Genomic DNA, 27,375 nt, shown 5'->3' with positions numbered 1-27,375 from the left:
TAAATAATATTTTACTCTATTGAATTTATAACTTTTTATAATTTAAAATGTTGAAATTAAATTATTGATTTTGGTATTGACATGTGTATAACTGTTTGAAAAAATGTTGTTGTCACTCCCGATAAATGAATTTCCTGGTATTAAGTATAAAGTACGAAAAAATTATATTATAACTTATCTAATGATACTAAAAACTTATTACTTAATTTAAAATATTAAAAATTAATTGTATGATTTTTAATATTATTAATATTCTAAAATCATATCAATGCTAATTATTAATATTAATAATTAAATTTAGTAATATTAATATTAATTATTTACAAAAGAGAATTCTAATACTACTTATTGAAATGTATTAACACATTTTTTTTAAAAATTATTCTAATTTTTATTTAACCTATAATAACATTCATGTTAAAAATAAATTCGTGCAACACATGAGTATCATATCTAGTTAATATGTATAAAACCAGTAAACTGGACGATTAACCTTATTTCGCGGTTCAAATTACATAGAAAAAAAGATAGGAACCTCTCTATCTCTCTCACACACACACAATTTTGCTCCCTCAATTACTTAGAATCTTCAAACCTAGGACCAGTATAGTAATCTAATTCCCCCTTTGAACCTAACTCCACATCTTCTTTACCTTGGAGTTCCACACTTCCCTTGTAATGATATCCTTGTGCAACATACAGAAAATAAATCAAGTTCAACACTCCAATCCCAGCAATGAGGTAGTAAAAGTAATCAAGCCTCCCAGCATTGATATCATTTGTCAACCAATCTGGATGACTGTGTGTTCTAGTGGCATGATGAACTGTGCTCACTAATATGCTGCTAACATAGCTAGCCAGAGCAAAAGAACATGAGAACAATGCATTAGCAATGCTCCTCATGTGTTCAGGAAATTGCCTGTTAAAGAATTCAATTAGTCCAATTGCATTGAATGCCTCACACAGACCCATCAACACTAGCTGTGGTGCCAGCCACATCACTGACATTGGAGCAATGCCAAGTGGGTTGGGATTAGAATTTGCAACTCCTCTTCTCACTTTCTCCACCAAGCCTGCTACAATCATGGACAGAACAGAGAACACCATGCCAATTCCAATTCTCTGGAGGAGAGTGATGCCCCCTTCATGTTTGGTGATTCTTCTTACTGCTGGGACAAAGAACCTGTCATAGAATGGGACCCACAATCCTATTGTGATGAAGGATATGACTCCAAGTGAACCAGCTGGAATTTGGAATTTGGATCCTATGTGTCTGTCCATTTTCATGGCTTGTGATACAGTGAATGTGCCTTGTTGTGCCATGGCTGTGAAGCCTAGGATACCAGCTGCCCAGATTGGGAAAATTCTTGCTAAGCATTTGATCTCTTCTACTTGCTGGATGCTCACAAGATTCCACTGATTTACTCTGCTCCCATCTGGATTTACCTCACCCTCCATTATCAAAGCTGCTTTATTCAAGATCCTAATAAAATATAACATTTTCATGTAATTAATATGAAAAATGATACACAGAACGGGCAAACTTAGTGCAAACTTACAACTCACTTACACACCGACACCAAACTAACAACACACCCACCCAGAGTGTTAGAAAAAAAGTGAAAAATAATAAATGTGATATATAATAGATAAGTACAAACCTAAAAAAATAGTTAAAATGACGAAATTTTTTTAGGTTACATATATCTTTTTTTGGTTACAAAATGGCGAAAAATCAATACATTAGATAAAGTAAAAAATAACTAATTGAACAAATAATATTTAAATACTATTTTATTAAAGAAATAACATTTGCTAACACCTAGTTTGTTGTTGTGATAAAAAGAGAAAAAAATGAGATGTGCGCTATTTAAGTATGTAAGTATCATATTTGAATAAATGATCTTTCAATGATTGGTATCTTTTACTAATTTACTAGCAAAAAGAATACTAATTCCAAAAGCTGGGTCTAGAAGCAACCGGTGTAGATTTCTTTCAAGCAATTGTTTGTATACCAACTCTAATTACTAATTATTAGTACAATGATATGGCAGAGTGATCAACAAATACAATAATAAAACCACAATATTGGGCACACTTCAATGATAATGATATCTCACCTGAATTGATTGGTAAAGGGGAGTTTTGACAAAGCAGCACTCTCCTTCAGTGGAGGATCATAGAAAACCCCATCTACCTGCTTCTCACTAGGAAGATTAACATTTCTTTTTCTATAAGCAGCCACTAGAACTTGTGCAATGCTGGAAAAAATGCTTCCTTCAGGCTTCACATGAACATAAATCCTTGTCCCCACAAAGAAAAAGATTATGGAACAGAACATGCACAGAGTTGGTATGGCAAAACCAATCTTCCAGCTAACAGAGTCTTGCACATAGACAACCACTGTTTGAGTGATCAACAACACCACTGTGAATGTGGTGTAGTACCAATTAAAGAAGCTGTTGATCCCTTTCTTCCCTTCATCTGTTGTGGGGTCGAATTGATCCACACCAAATGGTATGCTGCATGGCCTTATACCTGTCGTGAACCAATTATTCTAAAAACTTGAATTATTGAATAAATAACACATAAATCATTTTTATATTATATTTCTAACAATACCTGCGGAGCCTATGCTTAAAAAGAAGAGTCCTATACCCAGAGATCCCACATGAGTTGTGCTAGCTTTAACACATTGATTTGATGCTAGTTGCTGAGGAGAACATGGTGGAGGGTGCAATTTTGGTAACCAGGCCGTTAGAGTTATCATGATCATCCCCTGTCACATCAATTTTCCATAGAAAATCTAATTAGCATGTTTGAAAAAGAGTGGTACAATCACAGGGATGAGCAAATTATGAAGCTCACATACAAGAAAATTGATTTCATATTTTCTTTTTAAAGAGACTAACTTATATTCACTTTCAGAATGTCAATATATCTAGTTATCTATCTATCTACAGGTACACGTGTAGGCAGTTTGCATGCGCACACAGTACACACACGTACACATATTTATGTATATAAACAGTGTTCCAAAGTCTTACTTTTTGAATATTAGCTGTGTCAGGGTGTCGGTGTCATGTCGAAGTTGGTGTTTCATAGATGTTAGGTAAAAATAAAATGATAATTTTGTTTTTGTGTAAACTAAAGTTCATATGGTCCACTCCATGACTATTTGAAATAATAAAATAAGTAAAGTGACAACTACAAATCTTCTCCGGATCGAGATTTACATGAAAGTTAGTGAACTGTATTAATGAAGAGAGTTCACTGCTGAGAGAGTCTGAGAGACTGAGACTATGATAAATAAAAGTCTGAATAAACTTAAAGAGTGTATAGAGAGAAATATGTACCAGCAGAGAAGAAAAGGAAGCAAAAGCTATGGTTCGGAAGCGGCCCACGTAGGCATCAGAAATGAAGGCCCCAACCAAGGGGAAAAAATTTGTAATACCAGACCATATGTTGAGAATGTTGGAAGCATCAACTTGGTTTAAATGAAACTCTCTTGTCAAATACACCATAAAGTTTGCAAACAAACCAAATGCTGCTAACCTCTCAAATGTTTCATTCCCTGTAATAACATTAATCCAAAATAAAGTTAAAAATATTTGTAATAAAATGACCGCTAATATTATAAGAAGCACAAAACTCGTAAAATTATATTGACCACCAATGTACACTAACTTTTGTGACAGTTAATAACTGCCACAACAAACCTCCACAAAAGTGAGGCACTCAATAAGGATTTGTAGTGCATCGCGATGTGTGTGCCGTGTGTATCAAAATCATATAATGACATGATATATATAGAATGGAATTATAAAAACAGAATTAATTAGAATAGAGACAGAGTATAAGACCTAAAATAAAAGGCATGGCCTTCCATCCTCCAGGCTTCTTCTTATTAGAAGATTCTGATGAACAATTCTTAGTAAGATTTTCATTGTTTGGTAAATCCTTTTGTGGTGCTGAGCTTGAAGAGTTAAAGCCACTCCTGCAGCACACAAGGGACCAAGAAGAGAAAGGAAAGCCAGAGAGATTTGTTCTCTTATCTCTTGCACCCAACATTTTCTCACTATCTCTATAATTAAACTGAATTGTTTTGATCTCTCTGTACTCTCCTCTCAAGGCATCAATATGAATATCTTTGTACTCTCTAGTCTCTTCTCAAGGCTTTAAGGCATATGTTGGGTTTTTATATAGCTAAGGACAGGACATAAGACCCTGATTTAAACAACACAAAAAGTTGAATGGACGAGGATTAATAATTATTGGGTTGTAGTGTATCATTCGCATTGAATAGTAGAATTCTAATACGACAGAGAGTTTGGACGTGTGTGCTGCGTTTAGCCTTGTGACTCATGCAGCTATTGTAAATGGATTGCGTGCTTTGTTTGCCATGGTCAGTGGGTACGGTGCGTGTGGACCATGTTTTAATGTCGCATGATCTCGATCTCTTTTTTGTGCACAGTAATACCATGAGTATAATCTTTCTCTAGCGCTGATTCACGACCACCTTTTGGTATCAGCTGATATTAATTTGTGGTGGTTTTTAACCGGCACAACATAAAAATTCTAACGAAATATATTTTATGACAGTCTCAAACTGTCAAATAGAAGTGTCGTGGTATAATTTTTATTGTAGTATGGTTCACTTTTTTTTTAATCTTTCTCTAGCATGTAAATTAGCCACAACCCGTAGCATGTGTGTAGATTATTATAGTTAGCATTTAGCAACTTAGGACATGACTTTTAAAAAGTTTTTTTAAGCTTTACTAAATAATTAGACTAATAATGATGTTTCGCCAGTCATCTATATATTATCGAAGAATAACATTTTGTTTGCACAATCCAATCATGTTGCTGGTTGCATTCTGTAAAAAGTGGAAATAAATTAAATTGGGACATTACAATAAAATACATTTATTTTATTATTCTTTATCTAAAGCTTTGTCCGCATGTACTAGAGTGTTCAAGTTGTGTTTGTATTTCATCTGATTTTAGTTATTGTTTGTGCAAGTTTTTAATTTTTTTTTTGAACTCGTGCAAGTTTTTAAATTTAAACACGTATAAAACCGAAGAAATTCGGTAATGTGCGAGTTTAACAAAGATCAAATCATACAATGACGGGTTTGGATTTTTGAATCTCACAACTTCTCATTTCATAAAAATACTAAATTCTAATCATTTTAATGAATTATAAAAGGAAATATACAGTTATTGAATCATTTCCACTAAATGTTATAGGACACAGTGGCCAATCTAACTAACTAATGAGTATATTTCTACATATATAATATTTTACCATCCATATATCATATCATATATGTCATGTTCAGGGCCGGTCCTGACATTTTGGAGGCCCTGGGCAAATAATAAAAATGGACCCTTAATAATTTTTTTAAGGAACATTATCTATTTAAATTATTTAGTAAAGTAGGGTAGTTTTTTGAGAAAAGGCAACGGACGTGTGCTCCAGTCAAAAAACCGTGGCCAAAAATCTAAAAAGGCAACGGTTTCTAAGCTGTTGCATAAAAACTTTAGGCCACACTTTAGGAAGCAACTCAAGACAAAGCTGGAGAGTGGAGAATCAGGCTATAAGGTGCATCTTCTTCGGTTATGATCAGCAGAAGAAAAGGCAACAATTTCAAAACTGTTGCATAAAAACTTTAGGCCACACTTTAGAAACCGTAGCCTTTGAGAATTTTTTTTTGAGGCCCCTTCATTTTGGAGGCCCTGGGCTGTGGGCCTGCTTGCACAGGCCCAGGGCCGGCCCTGGTCATGTTGCTGATGCCTGATGATATAAGTTGGAGCTAATTTGACTTGAAATTGATGCATAAATTGCTAATAACATTAGTTTATGTAACAGGCAAATAAAAAGTGTTGCACAAATCATTGATTGAAAGATTATTTTTAATAATATCTTCTCTCAAGTTCTTTTTCTCCCTCTCCCCTCAAAACATGTCTAAATACTATTTAACCATTATTTTATTATTGACCCTTTTCATCGATACTTTCAAATGTATTTTTTGTACATGTCTATATTATTTTAATCGATTTTCCATCGGCTTCTTTGGTGTGTCAACCCTCTTATATGTTGATTAGGGGTGAACATGGTCGGGTAGATCCAATGAACCCGTCCAACCCAATCCGATCAAATAAAAAAAATGCGGGTTGGATCGAGTAATCAGGTTAATCAGATGAATTTTACTACAACCCAACCAAGTTCGGATCGGATTTCGGATTCAGTTCAAATCCATCTAACCCAACCCAGAATTCATAGATATAATAATAATTTTTTTTTATAATTTTACTCATACTTGGAGTGCTAGTGTTGGAGTGATGACTTTTTGAAACTTTGAGACTTAAGTATTTCTAGTTATTTGTCATATTTAAACTTAGAGTATTTGTTTGTAGTTATTTGTTATATATATATATATATATATATATATATATATATATATATATATATTATTCGGCATGTTGGAGACATCTAAGTTCTAAGTGTCCATTTAGTGTTGCTTTTCACTTTTTAGGTATTATTTATGTTATATTGTTTCATGTCATTTGGTAATGACGTTTATGTTTTCATGATATTTGGTTATATGTCATTTATGTGATATAATTTCATGCTATTTGGTATAACTTTTTGTGTCATTTTCATGTCATTTAGTATTATAACATATTTTTTATAACTTTTTCTGAATTTATAATAATATTTGCAAGATTTTTTAATATTTCAGATATATTATTATTTTAATATAGTGACTCAATTAATCCATCCAACCCAATCCGAACTTCGTCGGGTTGGTTCGGATCGGGTCCGAAGAAGAAATTCGTGAAATCCAACCCAACCCAGACAATTTTGATCAGTTCAGATTTTATTTTGACCAAAATCCATCCAACCCAACCCATGTGCACCCCTAATGTTGATTGTCAATGGCTTATGTTATCTGAAGCCATGATATGTGTAGTGTAGTAAACCCTCTGGTCACTATTATAAGGAAAAAAATAAATTTTTAAATTCATTCAATAAATGATGTATATAATCTATAATAATGACTAGATACATCATTTATTCAATGAATCTAAAATGTTGTTTTTTGCTTATAATAGTGAGCGGATGGTATATGTAGTTATTAGGACGGCATGAGTGACATTAATGGACTGCTCCACTAGTGATGAGAGTGTTCACATTTTTGTTTTGTTTGTTCCATGATAGATGACACATATGCGCTTGGCTATTTTGATTTGGTTTGTACTTTATGTCGAGTAATGATATATACACACCTTTCCACCTCCTTTCCACATTAATTTTTTTCTATTTCTTTCTTCTTTATTAATGAAATTAACTATCACATCTTTATTTCTCTCATTTCTTTCTTTTTTTCTCTTCTTCCTCCTCCCCACACCTCACAAATGAGGTGTGAAGATTATTCCTTTATGTCAGCCAAAACCACACATGCTAATGTTGTTTTGAAGTCAAACTTCACGTCGGCCGGCTTTACTATATACTACCAAAATCATTTTCAATATATCGCGTGGTTTTGGGCTTTGTCTACATCATAACAAAATATAGTTAACAAATTAAAAGACTGTTATAAATTGATTTTAACATATAAGAAATTTTGGTTCAAAAAACACGTTTATCTACCTTTATTAAATTATTGACTCTATTAGAAATATTAAATGTTACATTTATAAATAAGTAAAACATTTTCATCGGTGGGTTGGGCTCATATTGGGCCTAGAGATATCATTATATGAATTCTGAAGATCCCCATTTATTTGGGCCCAATCCAGTCTGATTCATGACTCGAATCCGGGCCCTTGGCGTGGGCTCCATATTGGGCCTCCACTTTAACCAAATGTCACGTGGTAAAAAAGTTGGCAGACATTTCTTAAATACGGGGTTTGATTTTTGTTGACAACAAAATACGGGGTTTGATAGGAATGGAAAAATGACCCTTCCCCAAATGTAAATATTCAAAGTGCGAGCGAAAATTGAAAATAGATGTGTGGGGGGTCTGAATATTAAATGAATGTTTTTTTACGGTTGTTTTTTCACATCCAATTGTGAAATTGCATTTTGTATTGTGAATTTAAAAGAGTGTTGAATTTGGCACTCCATCAACCAATTTAACACTCCACTTAAAAGTAAGGATTGTCGAAAATACCTATAAAAATAGTACTTTTCAGGTTTATAAATCCTGAAATTCCTGACGTGTTTCATTCCGGTCCAAGAATTTAAATCTCGAAAATCATGCATGTAATCTTCTGGGTTTTAAAACCCGGAAATCTCAAAATTACAATATTAAAAGTTTCTGAAAATTAATTACCATAGCCTATTTTATGGCTTCCGAGTTCTAAAAACCTGTTTTTTGAAGAGGGGTGTATTTTGGGGTTTAAAATATTTAGGTGGGTGGAATATTTAACCCCCAATATAAAATGTAGAGAGGGTTTCAAAGTTGATCTTCCTAGTCCAAGTTTCTCTCTTTCCTTTTTGTCACCTTCTTGTAGCAAATATCGAACCCACCAACTTGACCTTTTCATCGACGTTGTGTCAATTTTAAGCGGGCCAACTCACATGCTTTTTCCCTTTTTGTCCAACACCAAACTCAAACCATTTGCCAACACTTCAAAAACCCCCTTATCCTTTTATCTTTACATTTTAACCTTTTCCTTGTTAACCAATCTCACCTTCACCTTCAATGCTTCGCCATTTCAGTGTCAGTGATCTAACCATCTATTGACCAATAAAAGACCAAATTAAAACCCAAGAAGGCTAGCTCAGTTTACAACACAGACCGAGTGTGTGGGAAGAATTCTCGAACTCAATCCCATGCAATACACTATAAGAGAAAGATGATAAGTCTTAACTATGACTATGCTTCGCCATTTTAGTGTCAGTGATCTAACCATCCATTGACCAATAAAAGACCAAATTAGAACTCAAGAAAGCTAGCTCACTTTACAACGCAGACCAAGTGTGTGGGAAGAATTCTCGAATTCAATCTCACGCAATACACTGTAAGAGAAAGATGATAAGTCTTAACTATGACTAAATTTCGAATCTGGCGGCATCCAAAGGAGCTGACCAACTCACCGGGTACCCGATGTGTATAAAAAATGAAAGTAAAGTGAATAACTCAGTGCCAAGTGTGGAATTGAAACTACAAAGTGCAAAGTGTGTTGTTGTTGTTGTGTAATGTAAACAAAAAATAACCACCACTAAGAAGTGTCAAAGATTCAAGAAACTGAGCTAAATTTGGAGGCTAGTATTTGTTCGTTGCTTGGTTCGCGGTTTCACTGTTACTCCCTTTTTCCTTTCTTTCTTCAATTCCCACCGTGCGCACTGCACGTTGCCTCATTGCCTCGCCCAGCAACTGTTCGACGAAATGCCTGAACCATGCATTCGCTCACCGCACGCTCTCCTTCAATGCTCATCCCCCATTTGACTCCTTCTCTCGTTCCCCCGCACTTCGCCTCATTCAGAAGGGTGGAGAGGTTCGCGGCGTTATGCGAACCTGGTTCGGTTCTGTGGCGCGAGGGTCCCTTCAGGAATGGGAGTGTTGGGAGTGTCAGTGTCTACAAGGGTTTGTGCTCCGTGTGGCGGTGCAAGGGTAGGGACGGGAGTGGTGAGGGCGAGGCGTTCTCTTCTCTGGAGGCGGAGATTTTGGAGTTCATGCAGAAATCGGAGAACCCAGGTGCGTTTCCCACTAAGAATGAGCTTGTTGCAGCTGGGAGAGTGGATTTGGTTGAAGCCATTGTTGAAGAAGGAGGCTGGCTCGCGTATGGGTGGGATTTGAATGATGGGTTTCTTGAGAGTCACGATCTTGAAGATGGAAGTGGCAGTGAAATTGAATATAATGCAACTTGGGCTTCTGGGGTTGCTTCTACCTCTTCTACTTCTTCTTCAGCTAACTCTTCTCAACCAGCTAAATCAGTGTGAGAATCCCATTATCTTTTTCCTTTCATTATTCTGAGATTCAATTCTTTCTTGCATTTAAATGGCTAAGGGTTCTAGCATTGGTTTTGAAGTTTTTAACTAGGAACATTCTGATCATTTCTTTAATCTTGCAAACAATGAATTTATGTGTTAGTTTAGTTGAAGTTATAGGTATTTTTCATATTATGGAATGGATGAAGTATATCAGTATATCTAGATGTGACTTTGAGCATTGTCCTGAGTGTTATATGCTGTCTAACAGGGAATTCGAAGCTGAGGAGTCTGGAATTGAGGGAATATTGAATCGGCTGGAGAAATACAGGAGCAATTCTTTTGGAAGTGGCTTCAGAGGGAAAGAAGATAGTACTTCTTCTGAAAACAATGAAGATAGAGATGAATGGGATCATAGAACCCCAACCAATGCTGTGAGTAAATTTTATTCCTTTCAAATGCTTTAGGTTTTTTTGGAGGGGAGTGCAAATTTTCTATTTTTAAATAAAGGATAACAATAGTAAGTTTATGACTTTATGCTAATCTATCATTCAGTGTTTTTTATTTCTAAAATCTATCGAACTAGAAAATATTAATTTAAAATGAAAATAATGACCTCTCTTCTTTTCCCTCCAAAGGAAACTTATTTTTTATTACGATTTGAATAATATGTTAAAAGGGTAAAAGAATGATTAGAACTCTGGAATATTTGAATATTGATTTTTTTTAGCATTCATATTTTAGATGTTTCCTTCTATTATCTATTTCTTCCTATCAATTGAAGAGTTAAAGGTAATTAAGCTACAATTTTACTGTCAGTGAGCTGTTATAGTGTGATGTACTCAGTTGAGAGAATCAAATATGAAATTTTGAAATATTAGCTTTGATGCCCCTCATTACTCTGTTGAAATTTTAAAATGTTACTTTTGGTATCTATTATGTTGTAAAGGTAACTGCCAACCTTGAAAATGATAGTAAATCTTCCTCATTGAACCCTAAAGGTGGTCCTCTTGGTGGTTTCCAGGTCAAACTTGATCAGCACAAATCTCAATTAGGTACTGATAGTTTCAGAAACTCACTTAAGCCAGAGATGTGGAAGAGTTGGGTTATTCAGAGGAATGGTTCTCAGGATGCAGATTTTGAAGGTAATCTATTTTTCATTTTCAGGTTAGGTTGTCTCTTTCTTTGTATTGTAGTTAGGATCAACTGATACCTTTTCAATGATGACATACAGATGCTGAAATTGTTCCGAGTGAAGCTCCGAAAGGTGTGAGTAATGTTTCAGGAAGACCTGATATCCTCAAAACAAACAAGTTTTCTTCTGAGCTTAGAAGCAGAGAAACAGGATGGGATTCTGTTGATGGAATCCGAAATGCAAATCACATTGACATCAAATCTCGTCTCCAGCATCTGGAATCAGAGTTATCCTCTGCACTTCACGTGATGAGGTCTATCACTCCTAAAGCTTCAATGGACTTGGTGAGTGTAATAATATATGAGCTAATAACGTGACTTTCCAGCAAGTTACTCCAATAAAAAGAAAAGAAATAGACACAAGATTTATATACTGCCTATGAGCCTCACTTACCTATCATCATTGCATTTCATGCTGGGAGGAGGATGATCATAATTTATCAGTTATTGGAAATAAATAATTAGGAGTTTCACCATGTCTATTTGGGCGGGGCATAGAAGGCATAGTCTAGTACTTATTATTTTATTTTAATTTGAAGCACCAGTGAAATTAGTTCAGCTTATTTTTAGTACTATCTTTTATACATTGTGATAAGTTAGGGCCTGACTCTTCTTTACAAGGAAAGATAAGAAAAGTAGAATTTTCTGCCACTTCTATATTATATGGTGGAGGGGAGCTATGCCGGGCCCCTTGTTTGGGCTTGAGAGAACCACAAAAAGCCAATGGAATCATCAAAGACCTGTATATTTAGTCTCATAACACCATATATTCAATTAATCTTTCCAATTTGGAAGCCTTTAATTGTGCTAGTTATCTCTCTATCAGGTCTTTGCCCGGACTTGTACACATATGCTGTTGTATATGCATTGACTTTTGTTGGTGAAGAGTTCCGCTGGGCGCTGGCTCTCTGGGTTCATAAGTCTAGAAAAATTAGTGTATTTAAGACATTGAATAGTTTTCATGTGGTTCTATGTGTGGGAGTAGCTACTAACTAACTCAAATATAGTTTTGTTCATTGTAAAGCAGGTAGAAGAATACTCCTTTTTTGATAGTCTAGTCTTTCATTTACTGCCAACATTGGTATGAAGGCCTCTCCGTCAGAATCCTTAATTAGTCCTTATTTGCCTGCTGTGTATTTTTAATAGGAGCAGAAGAGTTCTTCAGATGATCTTGCAAAGCTTTCAGATGCTTTGGAATTCCGGGAAAATGAGATCATGCATGCTCAGGACACACTGCGTTCATTACGTGCTAAGTTGTCCGTGTTGGAAGGAAAGATGGCAATGAAAAAAATGTATCCGCAAGCACCATACAAACACACATACTATTTATTTATTCATTTATATCCCAAAACTTGACTATACTATATTCTTTTTTACCAGGGATGCACAAAAGGCAGCGGAAGAGAAGCAGAAGAAGATTAAGAATGCCAACAAAGCTGTGAATCTTCTGAAGAGTGTTGATATAGTTTGGCCTAAACCTGCTTCAGAAGTATTTTTAGTAGGATCATTTGATGGTTGGTCCTTCAAGGTAAAATCTATTTCTGATAACTACTTAGTTAGGTTATTATAAATATAATATTCTCTACATTCGTGATTTTTAATATAAAAGTCTTCAACAAATTTTAAGATAGTTAGATAAGTTCTTTTGAAATAAGTAAAAAAACCAGAAAAAGCTGTTAAAATGCTTTTCTCATAAGCTAGGAAGTAAAGTTCTGGGGCATAAATCTATTAAAGTAAATCATATCATAATGTGCTTCCAAACTCATCATTGAGAAATTCAGAGTTCCTTTATAGTTTGCAATATTTTTTCTAGGAACTGTTTCACACTGTCATTTATAGCGATAAATATTAGTAGTTTCATGTGACCACTTTTCCTTGAAAATGTTTATATAATTTTGACGATATTATGCCGGTCCCTTGGGTGCTACATATTCACTAGATATTTAACAGTTAGTATTACATTGCAGAGAAAGATGGAGAGGTCAGTCACTGGTGTATTCACTTTGGCCTTGTATCTGTATCCTGGAACATATGAGGTTAGTTTATCAACTATTGATTTCTTAAACATCTAGACGTTGTGCCCTATAAGATATGCCTAGCAGGCATTTTGATCATTTGTTTTCTGTTGCAGATCAAGTTCATTGTTGACGGTGAATGGCAAATTGATCCTTTACTTCCTATTGTTAACAACAATGGCCATGAGAATAATGTTCTAACCGTTCGTGATTGGAGGAGAGCGTGACGTCAGACAGTATCCGTAGAACACAATAGGATGACTCATGTGCATTAGGTTAGGTTAGTCACCCAATTTTTTTCGTATCCATTTTTTTCACTATTGTACAAAATACAGTGAGTTCATTGATTCTTTTACTTAGTCCTTGTAAACTTTTAGATGTAGATATATTGACTGATTGCAAACTTATCCCACTCAGTCATGTTAATACATTCATGTAATATGTGTAAAAATGGTGATACGCCGTATCAAATGATGCAAGTCCCCCATATTCACAAGTTTCAACATTCTTACTTTCTTAGCATGCTATCTAATTAATTGCAGAAGATAAGAAATGGTCTTGTTTATGGTTCTAAAAGTTAAAGTATGCATGCGTTTGAGAGCCAGCTTTGATCTTTTCCTCTTCTTTTGATAAACGACGAGGGTGGAAGAAAACACAGGTTTCCAATTTTTCCTTGTTATTTCACATTCCAAAGTCCCACTCAAATCGAATCAATTACAACAAGAAACGGAAAATTATGACATTGTTTGGTTTTCCTTTCCCTTTCTCTATAAAGAAATGGCAGTATTATGGACTACAATCATTCACCCTCTTAAATTAACGGGTAAAGTCCAGTGCAGAATCTCATCCATGTTCTAGCTCAAACCAGAATTCGGGAAACATGCCTCTAGCTGCCGCCACTCTATACCGCCAAAACTAGTCCATTAAATGGACCTTATTTAGTGTTTTCTTCCCAATAGACAAGCTCTAATAAGCTCCCAAACTGGCTGCATATCTATATCCACATTCCTTCTCCATCCTAGTTTTTGTGAGGGACCATAGGAGCCTATGGCTAGTGCAGTGCAGCTTGTATCCTAAGCAACACTTGAGCAGTATAAAGCCTTCCTTGGGGTGTATCATCATTCTATATACTGCCACTGTAAATGTAGTACTCGAACTAAACTGATGATGACTTCTTTAGATATGCATGCCAAAGTAGTGCATCTTCGAGTTTGAGAAGATTTTATGGCATAGTTAAAGCAAACGTGAAGCCACTTCCGCAGTAAACTCTGATTGATGCAGCTTCATTCAGATCATACCCGATACTTACTGTAACAGGACTGATCCTGTCACAAGTATCTCCCAAGCCAAGTTGACCATGCTCACCCCAACCCCATGTCTTTACTTCTCCATTCTCTATAAATAAGTAAGAAAGACAGAAGTCAGCATGTTAATGTCATTGTAAAATTGCTCAAGAACAAGAAGAGAACTACACATTGCCTGTGACAAGGATGGAATGTTCAGCTCCCGTAGCAATATCAACAACCTTTGCCCCTTCAAGGCCAAGGACTTTATCCAAATTGGCTTCTCTTGAATCTACTACAGAATGACAATGCATAATAAAGATAAGGGTGATGCTATTTAAAATATTTTACACGTTTCCTATATACTAATAATTTACCTTTGGAATTTATGCAGTGTAATATTTTTTTTTTTCACAAATATATTGAAATTGCCGATATTCATAACGATTGGAGATGGAGGCAACAACAGAGTCTATAAAATAAATTGTGATGTCTTTAATAAATGTATTACCAGGTAACTGCTTAGCTGAGCTCACATTCTGAATATCACTAAGCATTCCAAGGTGGTTGCCACCAAGCATATAAACCTCACCCTCACCTATACACAAAATTGATAACAAAATGTACACTTCTTAAATAGGGAAGTGATGAAAGTGAGGGAGGGGATCATAAGAATCCTAGTATAAAGTGTTGGTAAATACCAGTCATAGCTAAACCATGGTTCCATCCCAAAGTGGCTTTGGTAAAACTCATTGTAGAGTCTAAACATTGTGGAAAATGAGAATCTTCACAGCCTTTGAAGCCTCTTCCCCAGGTGTAAAGATGCCCATCAACTGATGAAATAGCAACCAACCAAAAAAAAAAAGAGAGGAAGAATACAATGGAACTATTTAGTTCATCTGATTCACATGTTCTGCAAGGGGAAAGTATGGTAGGGATTTACCAGATAGTGCAGCACTATGATCACCATTTGTAGCAATTTCAACTATCTGCACATCTTCAAATCCACTAACAACTTTAGGAAGATTAATAGATTTGATCCTATCTTTGGAGACACCCAATTGACCACGCTTTCCAGAGCCAAATCCATAAACTTGATTCAATGGACAATCTGCAACTCAACAACTTTTGTCAAAAACTTGATTCCTACTGAAACAGAAACTGAACTAGTCCAGGCAACAACTTCAAGTTCAACCAATCCAATACCTTTCAGCAAAACAAGGGAATGTCTCATACCACAAGCTACCTTCACAACATGCTGATCAACAAAACATGAAACTCTCACAGGAAAGCACTGTGATGCATAATCCCCATGCCCAAGTTGACCAAACGAACCATCCCCACAAGTGAACAAACACCCAGTATCTGAAAACCAACCAATCACTAATCAAAAAGGCAAAAAAATTAAAAAACATTCAACACAACAAACCTCGAGTATTGCTTTGACAAACCTGAAACAAAACCAGAGTGACTCCAACCAGCAGAAACATGGGTTATGAAGTAACCATCCAATGATGTTACAATTTTTGGTTCCAAGGCGTTATTAACAACCTCTCCATGGCCTAGTTGACCAGAACTGCCTCTACCCCATGACAGTACCTTCCCGTCGGAAGTCAAGGCGACGACATGAGCGCCGCCACATGCAAGGGAGGAGATGGAAGACAGAGAGGGTTGGTGAAGGAGTTGAGGGTGGTGCTCGTCTTGAAGCTTCCCTGTTCCTAACTGGCCCTCTGTTCCTGCACCCCAACTCCATATTCGTTGTTCTGGTTGATGCTTGTCGTCTTCGTTGTCTGGTTTCTCCCACTGTTCATGTTCTTCCATCACTCTGGTTAACTCACTTTGTGTTCTGTTGACTGGTTCATCATGTTCTGCACTTTTTCTTTTTTACTATTTTGATGTTTTTTTCTTATGGGCCTTTAATGTTCTTATTGTTGCTCCTTTCAAAGTGAATTTAATTAAAGCCCAAATACATATGATTATTGGACACACAATTTAAGCAGGAAATTGGATTTCAGACTATTGAAAGAAGCCTTTCTTGAACAACAGTGAAAGGCTGCAACCAACAAGATATGTTAAAATTGAGAATGATCTATAGGGCTCCAACTTTGTAGGCCACAAGATCTACATGCTTGCTTTGTGCCCATTGCATAAATCAATCAATCACATTTTAAAAATGTGAGAGAGGTGATTTTTTCTCAATTTAATTTAATTATTTTTAAATTTAGATGATAATATGATAAACTTCCCAAATGTATTTTTTTTTTGTGAATGCTTCCCAAATGTTTTTTTTTTCATCAGAACTCAACTCAGATAAACTTTGGTCTTCCAAGATTAATCCTTGAGTCTCTCATTCCCAATTCATATTGATTGATAAGGTAAAAATCATTACTCTAAAAAAATGTAAAAAAGTCATTTAATATGATTGCATATACTTTATTATTCTATGAAGATAGTGACATGGCAATATAAAAAAAGAGTGAGTGATGTAATAATTTCATAAAAGTAAAGTCTAAAGACTCCAATTTCATACATAGCTATAGATTGGTGGAGTATTAAACTTATAGTATAACAAATTTTCAAAAGGTGAAGAAGACAAGACCTATTGCAATTTGCAATTTGCAATTGCAATTATCTAAACAAAAATTCATTCTTCCGAATCATTTATTATTATCTTTGTGTAGAAAGAAAGAACAATTTACGTCAGGGGGGAACTGGGAAGGTTTACTAGAATGAGTTTGTATTAATTTGTTTTGTGGTGCGAAGTGAGCAGCTAGCAAGCAAAGCATGAGTTGTTGTCAATGTCAGCAGTCAGCGACATGCCATGCCATGCCATCCATCATCTGATCTCCGTCCTCCGCTCACAACCTACCACCGCGTCTGAGAGCACCAAGACGTGGGCTATCACGTGGGCCTGGGGCCCATGACAGCGACCGCACAGAAAGAAAGCCCATCACCATCTCGGGCCCATCCTTATCTGGTGGAAAGCGACCCTTGTCCCCCTCCATCGGGCCCGCACCTTTCACTTCCTACTTTACCCCTGCACTAGACAATTCCCGCCACGTAACCACCCACCCCCACGGACAAAAGCATGATCCCCTACATCGCACGTGGGGAGCCTCGGGAACTGCATGGTGGACACGTGGCTTTACGGTAGTGTCTGATGAAGTGATCGTCGGCAGAGAAATATCTCACGGTGGTTTCTTCATTAATCTGAGTCCGAATCTCTCTTCAGTACAGAAGATGAGGAATCAAAGCATCGTGAATCATGCTTAGCTAGAAGTTAGTTCTTGAACCAGTTAAATTTAGTAATCGAATTCCTGTAGTTTGTGTAGACAGACTCACATTAGTCACTATCTTCCTGTTCCATATCATGCTTTCTTTGCACACGGATTTTTCTTTTCCTTTATATTGTGAATGAGTGTACTCAACGTTTTCCATGGCTTTTTAAATTACTCAAATAATATGCTTTTTTATTTATTTTATTCATAAAATACCTCAATTTTAACCTTATTTCGTAAAATTACTGTGATTTTAATTTACAACTTAGAATTCTCAACATAATAGTATTTAGAGCAGTGGCGGATCCAGACCCTAGGTCAGGGGTTCAAATTTTTAAATGAGCAAATCGATAAAAATATAATTAAAAAAAAACTACATGCACATTTTTTCAGAGCAGTACGGATTTTTTGTGTTTCTATTTCTTCTTCCTTTGAGGTTGCTCCTTTCCTTTGAGAGCAAAAGTTTTTCCTTTTTCCTGTTTCTTGATCTTTCTTATTCAGCTCCATTTCATGCAACTTTAGAGATCTAAGGAGCTCATAAAGTTTCAAGATAGTAAGGCTCTTAGTTTCCTGGATAGTTGTGACAATTGTTGGTCTCTAAATGTTTGGGAAAAAAAACTCTTCATTGGTTGCTTCAATCAACAACGCCTCTTTATCTCAGCTACAACTCCTTCTTCTTCTAAATGACTGTTCAGATCTTCATAATGGCGTAGGCAATGCAGAACTTCTTCAGCAGATTCTTCTAATCATAGGAAGCTTGGATCCTATTGGAACAAGCCTACTTCCAAAAGTGCTCTTATTAGATATTCTTATCATTATAAGCAAGTTTCTCTGATTCATGTGCGTTCCGAACTTAAGGATATAACAATGTGATTGAAATTTCTGGTTGGGGAATTTTGTTCAACAGCTTCTTAAGCTTGGTACAGACGATTAGCTGAACTTAGGCTTCAAAGCATTCTTGAGAATTGGATCTTCCATTTGAATCTTTTCTCTAAAACTCTTCAATGAGTTGCTTACCACTTACCAGTTACCAGCATGATCTTTGTTGATTTCCTCTAGCAAGGCATAAAGATTAGCATCTCTCTCCAGTCTTCCGATGATGTCTTTTGATGATGATATTCTTATGGGTGCCAATAGAATACAAACAACCAACCCAATAAAACAATTAAAACCCAGAAACAATAGCCAGCGTCCAATACAGCCCAAAACCCCTTGAAAACCAGTAGCACAATACAACATAACCAGAAAAAGAGAAGCTAGGCCCTCAATGTAATAAACATCAGCAAACCAGTACCAAGAGAAAGTGCTGACAGCGAGACCTTGAGACATCCTTCTACCATCACTCTAGGCAAAGCAAAGAAGAAAACTCTACCCCATTTCAAAGTGCTAGGGACACACATAAACAATTCTTTATTTTCCTAGCTGCACTATAACATGAGTTAACAAGCACATGGTATAAGGACCATTTTGCAAGCCTTAGGAGTACCATAATTCTACCAATAGAGACTCATAGCCATGGGAGGTGCTGACAGCAAAATCCACAGCTCTGGTTTGAGTCTTCCCCCCATTCTTGAAAATATTTCTGGTTTGAGTTTTTCCCCCAATCTAAGAGTTTTTCCCCAATCAATCAATAGACACCTTACCCAAAAATTAAATTATCAATCAATCATATTCATGGTTGCCTGGAAAAATCAAGCTTGAGAAAGGAAATCAATTTAGGGAAATGTCAAATCAACCATACCTAGGGTTAGAGCCGCAGAGGGGCGGCTAGACTGGTGGACGGTGGTGGCGTGGCGTGGTGGTGGTGCGCGCGTGTGTGCTTGAATCTTGATGACCTAGTGAGAGGGTGAGGGTGAGGGCGTGGTGAGATCGTGAGAGCAGAATTGTGAGAGCGTGAGTCTGTGAGTGTGTGTGAGAGAGAGAGAGAGTGGGGTCTGGGTGCAAATTAAATTTCTCAGGTCTGATGAAGTGATCGTCGGCAGAGAAATATCTCACGGTGGTTTCTTCATTAATTTGAGTCCGAATCTCTCTTCAGTACAGGAGATGAGGAATCAAAGCATCGTGAATCATGCTTAGCTAGAAGTTAGTTCTTGAACCAGTTAAATTTCGTAATCGAATCCCTGTAGTTTGTAGCCAGACTCACATAAGTCACTATCTTCCTGTTCCATTTCATGCTTTGCTTTGCTCACGGATTTTTCTTTTTCTTTATATTGTGAATGAGTGTACTCAACCATGGTAGTCAGTATCACCCAAAGGATTTGCAACTAAGAAAATGCTATAATGGCAGACTGGATGACTGCTCAACACAGAGGAAGACCTCGTCCAAGCTGATGACAAGCATTTACACGATGACATAACATACAAGCAAAATGGTCCAAATCCAACCCTACGCTCAGAAGGTTCTTCACAAAGACTTTTCGTTAACTTGCGAAGGTAATAGCAATGAATCTCGAGACTATATATAAATATAGGGGTGATTGTTCATTTTCTTAACACGCTATTCATTCTTACAATCTCTATGTTCTTCCAAAACTCTTAGATTTTCTCCTAGCTCTCTCACTGACTTGAGCATCAAAGTGTCTTCTACAGGTACCCCGTCGTGGTCAAGTAGCTCTGCTATGCTAACAAAGTCTTTCCAAGCCATACATTGCCATATAAAACAAGGAGAACTCCCAAATTATTCTTCGTGAAAAACAATATGCATGCTACATGCATGTTGCATAACATGATTGTTAAAGATAAGTAAGTTGTGTAAGATGATAATTTTGATTACTGCCAGATATAAATGACATCTCAACAATCGAAGTATCTAATAGTTCTCTTTTCAATTTTACAACAATATTCATGTGAATGCCTCAAATAAGCGAGACAACAATTAGGTATAACCAAATTATGAGTAAGAAAAAGAGACACTCAAACCAACATGCAATATTCAATTAATAATGATCCAGCATCCATAAAACTTCCAAGTGTTACCTAAAGAAAAATTGTATAAATTACTTCCCATTTATGAGAATGACATCTTCACTAATCCATTTTCTATGGACTAAGTTGGGAGGTATTTTCAACCCCGTCCTCAAATTATTTGCATGAACGGTAGAAATTAAGAAGAAAAGCTAATCCAATGCTGACAACTAAATAACCATGAACTAATTATTAAGAGATTTCCAAAACTTAATGAGTTTTTAAAGGAAACAAAATCATTTAAATTTGCACTTAAAATATATTTTGGTCCATCTTACACTTGGTTCCTCGGTTCGTCCTACATGTGTCATGATCGATTAAAGGTTCTTGAAGAATATGATAGGGAAAAAAAGGATAAAGTTGTTAAAGTGTCATTTAGTTGCCATGGTTGTAGTCAATTATTTTTTATTTGTGACAATCACCATAAAGCCTCATTGGCAAAAGTTTATAGAAATATTAAGACTGATGAAATCGAAAGTTCTGAATCAAACAAACTTGACACGTTATATTAGTGAAATGAAGCAAAAGCAAGCAATTACGTAACTAAACAACCATCTCCATTTGAGATTCAAGATTCCCCCTCTTATTTAACGAGTCTCGTTGATCTTTAGGTCACTCTTAGCCGTACGATTAATTGAAGAAGGATAATGAGGTGTCACTTGAGATGTAATAAAAATAAGATATAAGTAGGATAAGATTTAATTAATATTACTTCCTCCGGTTCTATTTATAAGCAACAACAAAAAAATTTACATAGTTTTTTTTTGTGCCTCGGAAAACACATAGTTTAAGAAATGTAGTAAAACTAGATAAAATCCACTTAATTTGTCTTGAATCAAAATGAACTTTCAAAAATACTCCCTCCGTTCCTTTTTAAGTGTCGTTTTAGAATAATTTTTTTTTTCTTATTTAACTGTCGTTTTGATGTTTTAGGTTCTATTTTGTCAATTATACCCTTACTTTTTCAATAACTTCACTTAACATTTTTCATAAAATTCTTCTTTCTTAATAACTATGAATACCTTTATGACTTTATGATTGGGTGAGAGTGGTAGGTGATTTAATGATATGAGAGAATGGGAAAAAAACTAACAATCCACTATCTTGGTTGGAGAGCTTTATGACTTTATGATTGAGATGTGAGAGGGTAGAATGGAAAAAACAACTCTAATAATCCACTATCTTGGTTGGAGAGCTTTATGCTAAAACGACATTTAAAAAGGAACGAAGGGAGTACCATTTGTTATTCGTGTTGGAAAGTTGGAAAGATAGAGAATAATTAATGAGACACATTCTACAAGTTAGAATTAATAAGGGCATCATTTGAAAAAAAATAATTAATATAGCTCAAACTTTTATTTGGTTCTTATAAAAAAGACCATGATTTTTCTTCTCTTTCATGCTTATAATAGGACCGGAGGGAGTAATACGCAATATAAATTAAATTAAAAAATAAAATTATTTAGCTTGAGAATGAAGACAATTCTCACTCGGTCATAGAATACAAGTGATTTTACCTTCTTTTAATACTGACTCCCTCAATAAACATGTTACATCAATAATGAATTAATGACGAAATAATCATTCCCTAATTACATTCGTTCCTACTCATGTCGCGCGCCATTCTAATTTTCGGTCGTATGCTCCAATGATCAGAGATGTTGTCATGTGCCCTCCATTGTTATCGACTAAATCAGCCATGTTTGATTGCACATTTTAATGAAGGTTTAATATGTTTTCAGTTCCTGAATTTAAAACAAATTTTTGACTTTGGTCCCTCTAGTGAGGAGTGTTGCAAATTTTGACTTGGTTTGAGAAGAATAATGGAGGTGAGAAGGTGAGAAGGGCTCAAGCTGAAGAATTCAAATTAGGGATCTGAGAACTGGGGTTCCAAAAATTAGGACTTATTATTTTCAAAATTTTAAATTATTAATTATACACATGTCAATTATATTTTAATTAAAAATCTATTTGTAGGATTCATTAAGTGACGTGTACAATGCCACACAATTCACTCAATGGCGGAGGCAGAATTTTGCTTGAGGGTGACCAAAATTAGAGTGTTGTGACCTCTAAGAATATTTCATTTTTTATGAGAAGAAAAAACATTTAGGTAGATTAAATATAAATGGTACGAATTAGCATATATGTCTCACCCTCACTAGACCGACAACAAAATTAAATGTCAATATAAATTATACACATTTTGGGAGTGATCATGGCATGAGCTAGTCACCCCCTAAGTCCGCCAGTATAAGCACTTATCGGACACGTAAGCATTTTTCTTGAACTTAGTTTCAAGTGATGATTAAACTCAAACAAGTCTGTGATCATGAGATATAAATTGCAATTTCACTATTTTAATGGTCATAATTAATCACGAACAAAACCGATCTTCAAGGTTAATTTGTCATCCGGTCTCCTCTCTTTTCAATCTCTAATTGCATGGTATTATTTGATGCTTGGAAGTGCGGAGGAGGCTGCTCTATTTTGCATGCTTTGATTTCAGATTGTTGTTTATTGCTTTATAGTTTTGATGTTTTTTCCTTTGTGTTTGTCCGGCGAGCTGACAATTCTGTTGTTAATGCCTTAGCTAAACTTTCTTTCTCTTTAGGTAATGTTTGGATTGAGGAGGTTCCTCAAGAACTTCTTAGTTTAGTCCAATCTGATGTAATGACTTCTAAGCCAGCCGTTTCTTATTAATTGAATGAACTACTTTTCAAAAAAATGTCAAATATATTAAGATTTTTTTCATTTATTTAATTAGTTTCTTTTAAAGTTAAAAAAATGTTTCTTTTGGAAATCTGATGGCCATAAATTACATTGGATCTTGATTAATCAAAATTGAATAAGGAAAAAGGGACATAACTCTCAACAAAATTTTCCCCATCTAGAGGAGTGATGACAACGGGTCGGGTTGGGCTCAGGTTTTGCCTATCCCAAACCCAAACTCTCATATAAACTCAAACCCGTCGGGTCCTCGCCTCCTCGAGTTTACCTAAACCCGTTGTAGCCCTCAAATTCATGTCCTAACCTAACTTGATGTATATATATTTTTTCAAAACAAAATACAACTTGTATTATTTTGTTGTGAAAAAACATTTTATATCTTTTTTGCCAAAAAAATATGATATCTTAATGTTCAAATATGATCAAATTGTTAACAAATTAAGTTGTTAACATAAAGAGAAGTTTTGCAATTTTTATATATAATGTTTGGGTGCGAGTTTCATCAATACCAAACCCAAATCCATACCCAATATATCGGGTTTTATCCATAAAATCGGGTTCGGGTTCGGGTGAGACCCACCCGTTCGGGTTTCTTTTCCATCCATATAGGCATTAATAGAGTTTGTTTGGTTTGTAAATACTAAATAGTTAACCCCTCAATGGGTTCCATCCCAATTTATCTAAAGTAAATATCCATCATAAAGCCCAGCTTTTAAGTGATGTGAGATTATTCAAGCTTAACAAGATATTATAAAAATTCTGAGTCCTTATGGGAAAAAAGAGTTTTACAGCTCGTACTTAACCTGAACAAAGGTTATTTCTGAACCAAATTACCTTAAAAGTAGTAGAGATAATGTGATAAAAAAAAGTGAAACAATTTTTAAGGCAAATTTCATTAATCAAATGGCATATACAAGCCTAAAAACAAGCCTAAAGGTCAATCCATCATCACAGATAAAAAGATCAAGCTCTGGATGGACTTCCTCGATGCAAATAGTCTAAGAACAAGAAAATTGTAAAATAGGCTAAAATACAGCGTGGTTTACCCATTATAAGTTGGTGGGAGTAATTAATTAGGCTTTTTAAAACTCATTTTGTCCTCTCACCCTTCCTGGAAAGTCGTCTCTTTTACACTGTGGTTTAGTAAGTTTTTTTTTAACAGTGGTTAAGTAAGTTAAACTGGTGTAATATAATTAATTTTTATAAGTCTTAATTTAATTTAAAAATTTCACTCTCCTCTCTCTTTCGATTCAAAACTCTTCATAAAGGTTAGGCATCCACATAGAGTCCCATGTTCCAGCAGGCTTTGAATTCTTTTATAACAAATTCATATCCATCTAAGTTTTCTTCCTAAGCCACAACCCAGAAAAAAAAAATCAAGTACAACTGGAGACAATGCCCTTACATTGACCCTTTTATGGTACACACTATATTCAGGACAAGGATAATTAATGAACCTTGTGCTTCAACTTAGATCTAAGCTGCAAGAAAGGAAAAGGAAAAAGACACCAATGAGCTCAACTTAACATCACTTTCACCAAAATCAAGTGCCAAACACAGTAGTGTTGTTCCTCTTTTGAGGACCACACAGAAACTTTTGACCTTAGCTGTATAAGCCTACAAAAGCGATGACCTTTGAAAATAAAGACACTACAGCATGACATTTTTGACTCCTCTGTTTTAACTTCTGTGGTACTCTAATTCTTCATATCATAACAAGGAAAGTATGAATTGACAGATAGATTAATTAGAGCATAGATAAGTTTTTTTTTTTTTTTTTTACTTTTTACTCATGTTTAATTTTTTGGCAAACTTTTGGATGTTGTTTGGTGAAGGAGGGTTATAATGCTGTTTCTCTTATAGCAAATAAATGAATGCCAAGTGGATGTTTATGCCATGTCAATCAAACTTATAAAATTCTTAAATTGGTCCTCCAACTATTTGTATTATAAATTTTACAGAAGATGTTTATTTTCTGATTTACAAATTGATATGGGGAAAATCTCTTTAACCTACTCCTTCCTCCACTCCTTTCCTCCTCCGCCGTGTTTCATCTTTCTGCCGTGTTTCATATAAAATTCAACATTATAGATAAAGTGACCATTACGTGAGTGTTCTGGTTAAAAGAATCAATCATGATTAAAATTATTAACCTGATGGTGTTTTTCCATATGCCAAGCGTGAACCTTTTCACATTAATAAATATGAATTAGGAGATGAAATACCATGTTCTTTCAAGTCTGATGCAAAGGGAATTCATAAAACCCGTACAAAAACATGATAACGAGATTCAAATACATAATAACCTGTACAAATTCATCTTTATGATTACGAGATTCATAAACTTGATTACGAGATCATACATGTCAATAAAAAGAATTGAATCAATAGAAGTAATCTACAAAAACAGAACCTGGAATAAAGGTTTTGGGTTAATGAATGTGTGTAGGTTTAATTTGATTTTTTTTAAGTTCAAAAATAATTAAAAATGTAAATAGTTGGAGGATAAAATGTAAGACTTAAGAAGTTTAGGGACCCAAATTAAAAATATTAAAATTACTAGTCAAATGGATGATATGGCAGTCCAGTACACTAGGCATCTTGCTATTGGCCAATAAATGGGGGGCATGGCTGCTGTTTAAAACATAAACAACATTTTTAAGTTTGCCTAATTTTTTTTTTTTTGTATCTTTTAATTTATTTTCATATCACATTTTTTTCTTCTCCTATACATAAACCTCAAGTTTCCACTTTACATAGTTTAGGCGGTTTCTGACGACTTCAAAATGTGAAGTTTGAAAAAAAGAAAAATTATATGATATTGTCAATGTAATGTTGCCACACCGCATTTTGTACGATTTTACACCGCAATATCTCATCTTTCTTCTATATTTATTTTTTAAAATTTCACAACCTGTGTTTATTTATTTTTTAAAATTTCACAACCTGTGTCACAGTTAGAAACCGCCACAGCTTTAATTGAATAGAATTTATATGTTGAAGAGTCATTGTTTAGTGTTGGCTTGGTTCCAATCAAGCATGGAAATATTAATTAAGCTTGAGTGTGTAAAAAATAAACTCTTTTTCACGTGAATAATGTCATGGCACATAAGGGCCATCCCTGAAAGGTGCCTCCATTTATAACTTGTCAATGGGTGATGCAACACATTGAATAAAATATTGATGCAGATAATATTTTAAAGGGTGAGACACTTTATATAGACTTTAATTTTTCCATGGGCGAACCAGAGTTCAACAGCAAACAATATTCTACAACGGACAAATTTTACATGAAGAAACAAAAGCATGGGTTTGATTACAAGAATGAATTTTAAAATTATTTTAAAGCTTCAATTAGACCAAGCTGTATCACCCAACACAAATAAATCAGAACGAAAATGTTATAGTATAAGAAGAGGTCTCATGTTCGAATTATTATAATTGTAAGTGCGTTAAATACTTAATAGAAAAAAGTTTTATTGTTCATAGTTATTCTACCCGACTCGAACATGAATGCTTCGGCGAATCAAATGATACAACTGGTTAAAAAAGAGAGACTAAGGTGTCAACATCATCAATGAGCTAGCATGGCTAAAAAAGTCCTCACATATCCAATTTTCTTCTAGTGAACCACACCAGAAACCTTGACTTCTGTAGCAGGGTTCAGTATTCACAATCTTTTCCATGCCTCTTTTTTCTTTGATTTCAACCTCAGTTTCGCTCACAGACTCACAAGCGCACAGTTACTTGTTGAAGTTAAATTTCACTCGTGGGAATGCTTCTGAGGTGATTCAATTAATCTTTCTTCAGGGACAAGTATCAAACAACTATCACGGCCTTCAATGGATGTCACCTCTGTTCACACAAACATATTATATTTAAATTGAATTCACACAAATTGGATGTGACTTGTAATGTAAGTAACATCTTCTTCTAACTAGTTAATTTTCTAATCAATTAATTATAAA

The 27,375-nt window shown here is 35.1% G+C and overlaps 3 protein-coding genes across 5 annotated transcripts; 1 reads left to right on the top strand and 2 right to left on the bottom strand.

Moving 5' to 3' along the window:
• Positions 1-450: 450 nt before the first annotated feature.
• Positions 451-4,204, bottom strand: LOC130739890 (protein NRT1/ PTR FAMILY 2.13-like). Its single transcript, XM_057592358.1, has 5 exons — positions 3,864-4,204; positions 3,357-3,574; positions 2,623-2,779; positions 2,121-2,538; positions 451-1,483 (listed from the first exon to the last, which is right to left on the bottom strand). Exons 1-5 carry the CDS (start codon positions 4,069-4,071, stop codon positions 577-579), a joined length of 1,908 nt encoding a protein of 635 aa, XP_057448341.1. The 5' UTR covers positions 4,072-4,204; the 3' UTR covers positions 451-576.
• Positions 4,205-9,150: 4,946 nt separating this feature from the next.
• Positions 9,151-13,671, top strand: LOC130739888 (protein PTST homolog 2, chloroplastic). 2 transcript variants are annotated; one of them, XM_057592355.1, is made up of 8 exons: positions 9,151-9,951; positions 10,215-10,377; positions 10,968-11,088; positions 11,178-11,422; positions 12,290-12,429; positions 12,518-12,665; positions 13,105-13,173; positions 13,269-13,671. In XM_057592355.1, the coding sequence occupies exons 1-8, from the start codon at positions 9,413-9,415 to the stop codon at positions 13,377-13,379; spliced, it is 1,536 nt and encodes a 511-aa protein (XP_057448338.1). In that variant the 5' UTR covers positions 9,151-9,412; the 3' UTR covers positions 13,380-13,671. The 2 variants fall into 2 exon arrangements, with proteins under 2 accessions (XP_057448338.1, XP_057448337.1); XM_057592354.1 differs by having other exon boundaries at positions 9,153-9,951; positions 12,284-12,429.
• Positions 13,672-13,809: 138 nt separating this feature from the next.
• LOC130739889 (ultraviolet-B receptor UVR8) lies at positions 13,810-16,315 on the bottom strand. Of its 2 annotated transcripts, none has more exons than XM_057592357.1 (7): positions 15,887-16,315; positions 15,642-15,800; positions 15,379-15,546; positions 15,137-15,268; positions 14,947-15,033; positions 14,632-14,727; positions 13,810-14,547 (listed from the first exon to the last, which is right to left on the bottom strand). In XM_057592357.1, exons 1-7 carry the CDS (start codon positions 16,254-16,256, stop codon positions 14,375-14,377), a joined length of 1,185 nt encoding a protein of 394 aa, XP_057448340.1. In that variant the 5' UTR covers positions 16,257-16,315; the 3' UTR covers positions 13,810-14,374. The 2 variants fall into 2 exon arrangements, with proteins under 2 accessions (XP_057448340.1, XP_057448339.1); XM_057592356.1 differs by having other exon boundaries at positions 14,632-14,730; positions 15,887-16,314.
• Between the last annotated feature and the right edge of the window lie 11,060 nt (positions 16,316-27,375).

The sequence above is a fragment of the Lotus japonicus genome, chromosome 2 (genome assembly GCF_012489685.1).
Source record: "Lotus japonicus ecotype B-129 chromosome 2, LjGifu_v1.2".
Taxonomy (NCBI): Eukaryota; Viridiplantae; Streptophyta; class Magnoliopsida; order Fabales; family Fabaceae; genus Lotus; species Lotus japonicus.
The sequence above is the reverse complement of the archived record's forward strand: the minus strand, read 5'-3'. Positions and strand labels throughout refer to the sequence as shown.

What these genes read in the sequence shown, in the direction of transcription:
- LOC130739890 (XM_057592358.1), bottom strand. Translation starts at nt 4,071, where the DNA reads ATGTTGGGTGCAAGAGATAAGAGAACAAATCTCTCTGGCTTTCCTTTC. An exon ending in GGCCATGCCTTTTATTTTAG is followed by an intron (nt 3,575 to 3,863) that starts GTCTTATACTCT and finishes ATGTTATTACAG; the next exon opens with GGAATGAAACATTTGAGAGG. An exon ending in CCCTTTACCAATCAATTCAG is followed by an intron (nt 1,484 to 2,120) that starts GTGAGATATCAT and finishes ATATTTTATTAG; the next exon opens with GATCTTGAATAAAGCAGCTT.
- LOC130739888 (XM_057592354.1), top strand. Translation starts at nt 9,413, where the DNA reads ATGCATTCGCTCACCGCACGCTCTCCTTCAATGCTCATCCCCCATTTG. An exon ending in ATAGAACCCCAACCAATGCT is followed by an intron (nt 10,378 to 10,967) that starts GTGAGTAAATTT and finishes GGTGGTTTCCAG; the next exon opens with GTCAAACTTGATCAGCACAA. An exon ending in CTAAAGCTTCAATGGACTTG is followed by an intron (nt 11,423 to 12,283) that starts GTGAGTGTAATA and finishes TATTTTTAATAG; the next exon opens with GAGCAGAAGAGTTCTTCAGA.
- LOC130739889 (XM_057592356.1), bottom strand. Translation starts at nt 16,256, where the DNA reads ATGGAAGAACATGAACAGTGGGAGAAACCAGACAACGAAGACGACAAG. An exon ending in TTCCCTTGTTTTGCTGAAAG is followed by an intron (nt 15,547 to 15,641) that starts GTATTGGATTGG and finishes GTTGAGTTGCAG; the next exon opens with ATTGTCCATTGAATCAAGTT. An exon ending in CTCAGCTAAGCAGTTACCTG is followed by an intron (nt 14,731 to 14,946) that starts GTAATACATTTA and finishes GTCATTCTGTAG; the next exon opens with TAGATTCAAGAGAAGCCAAT.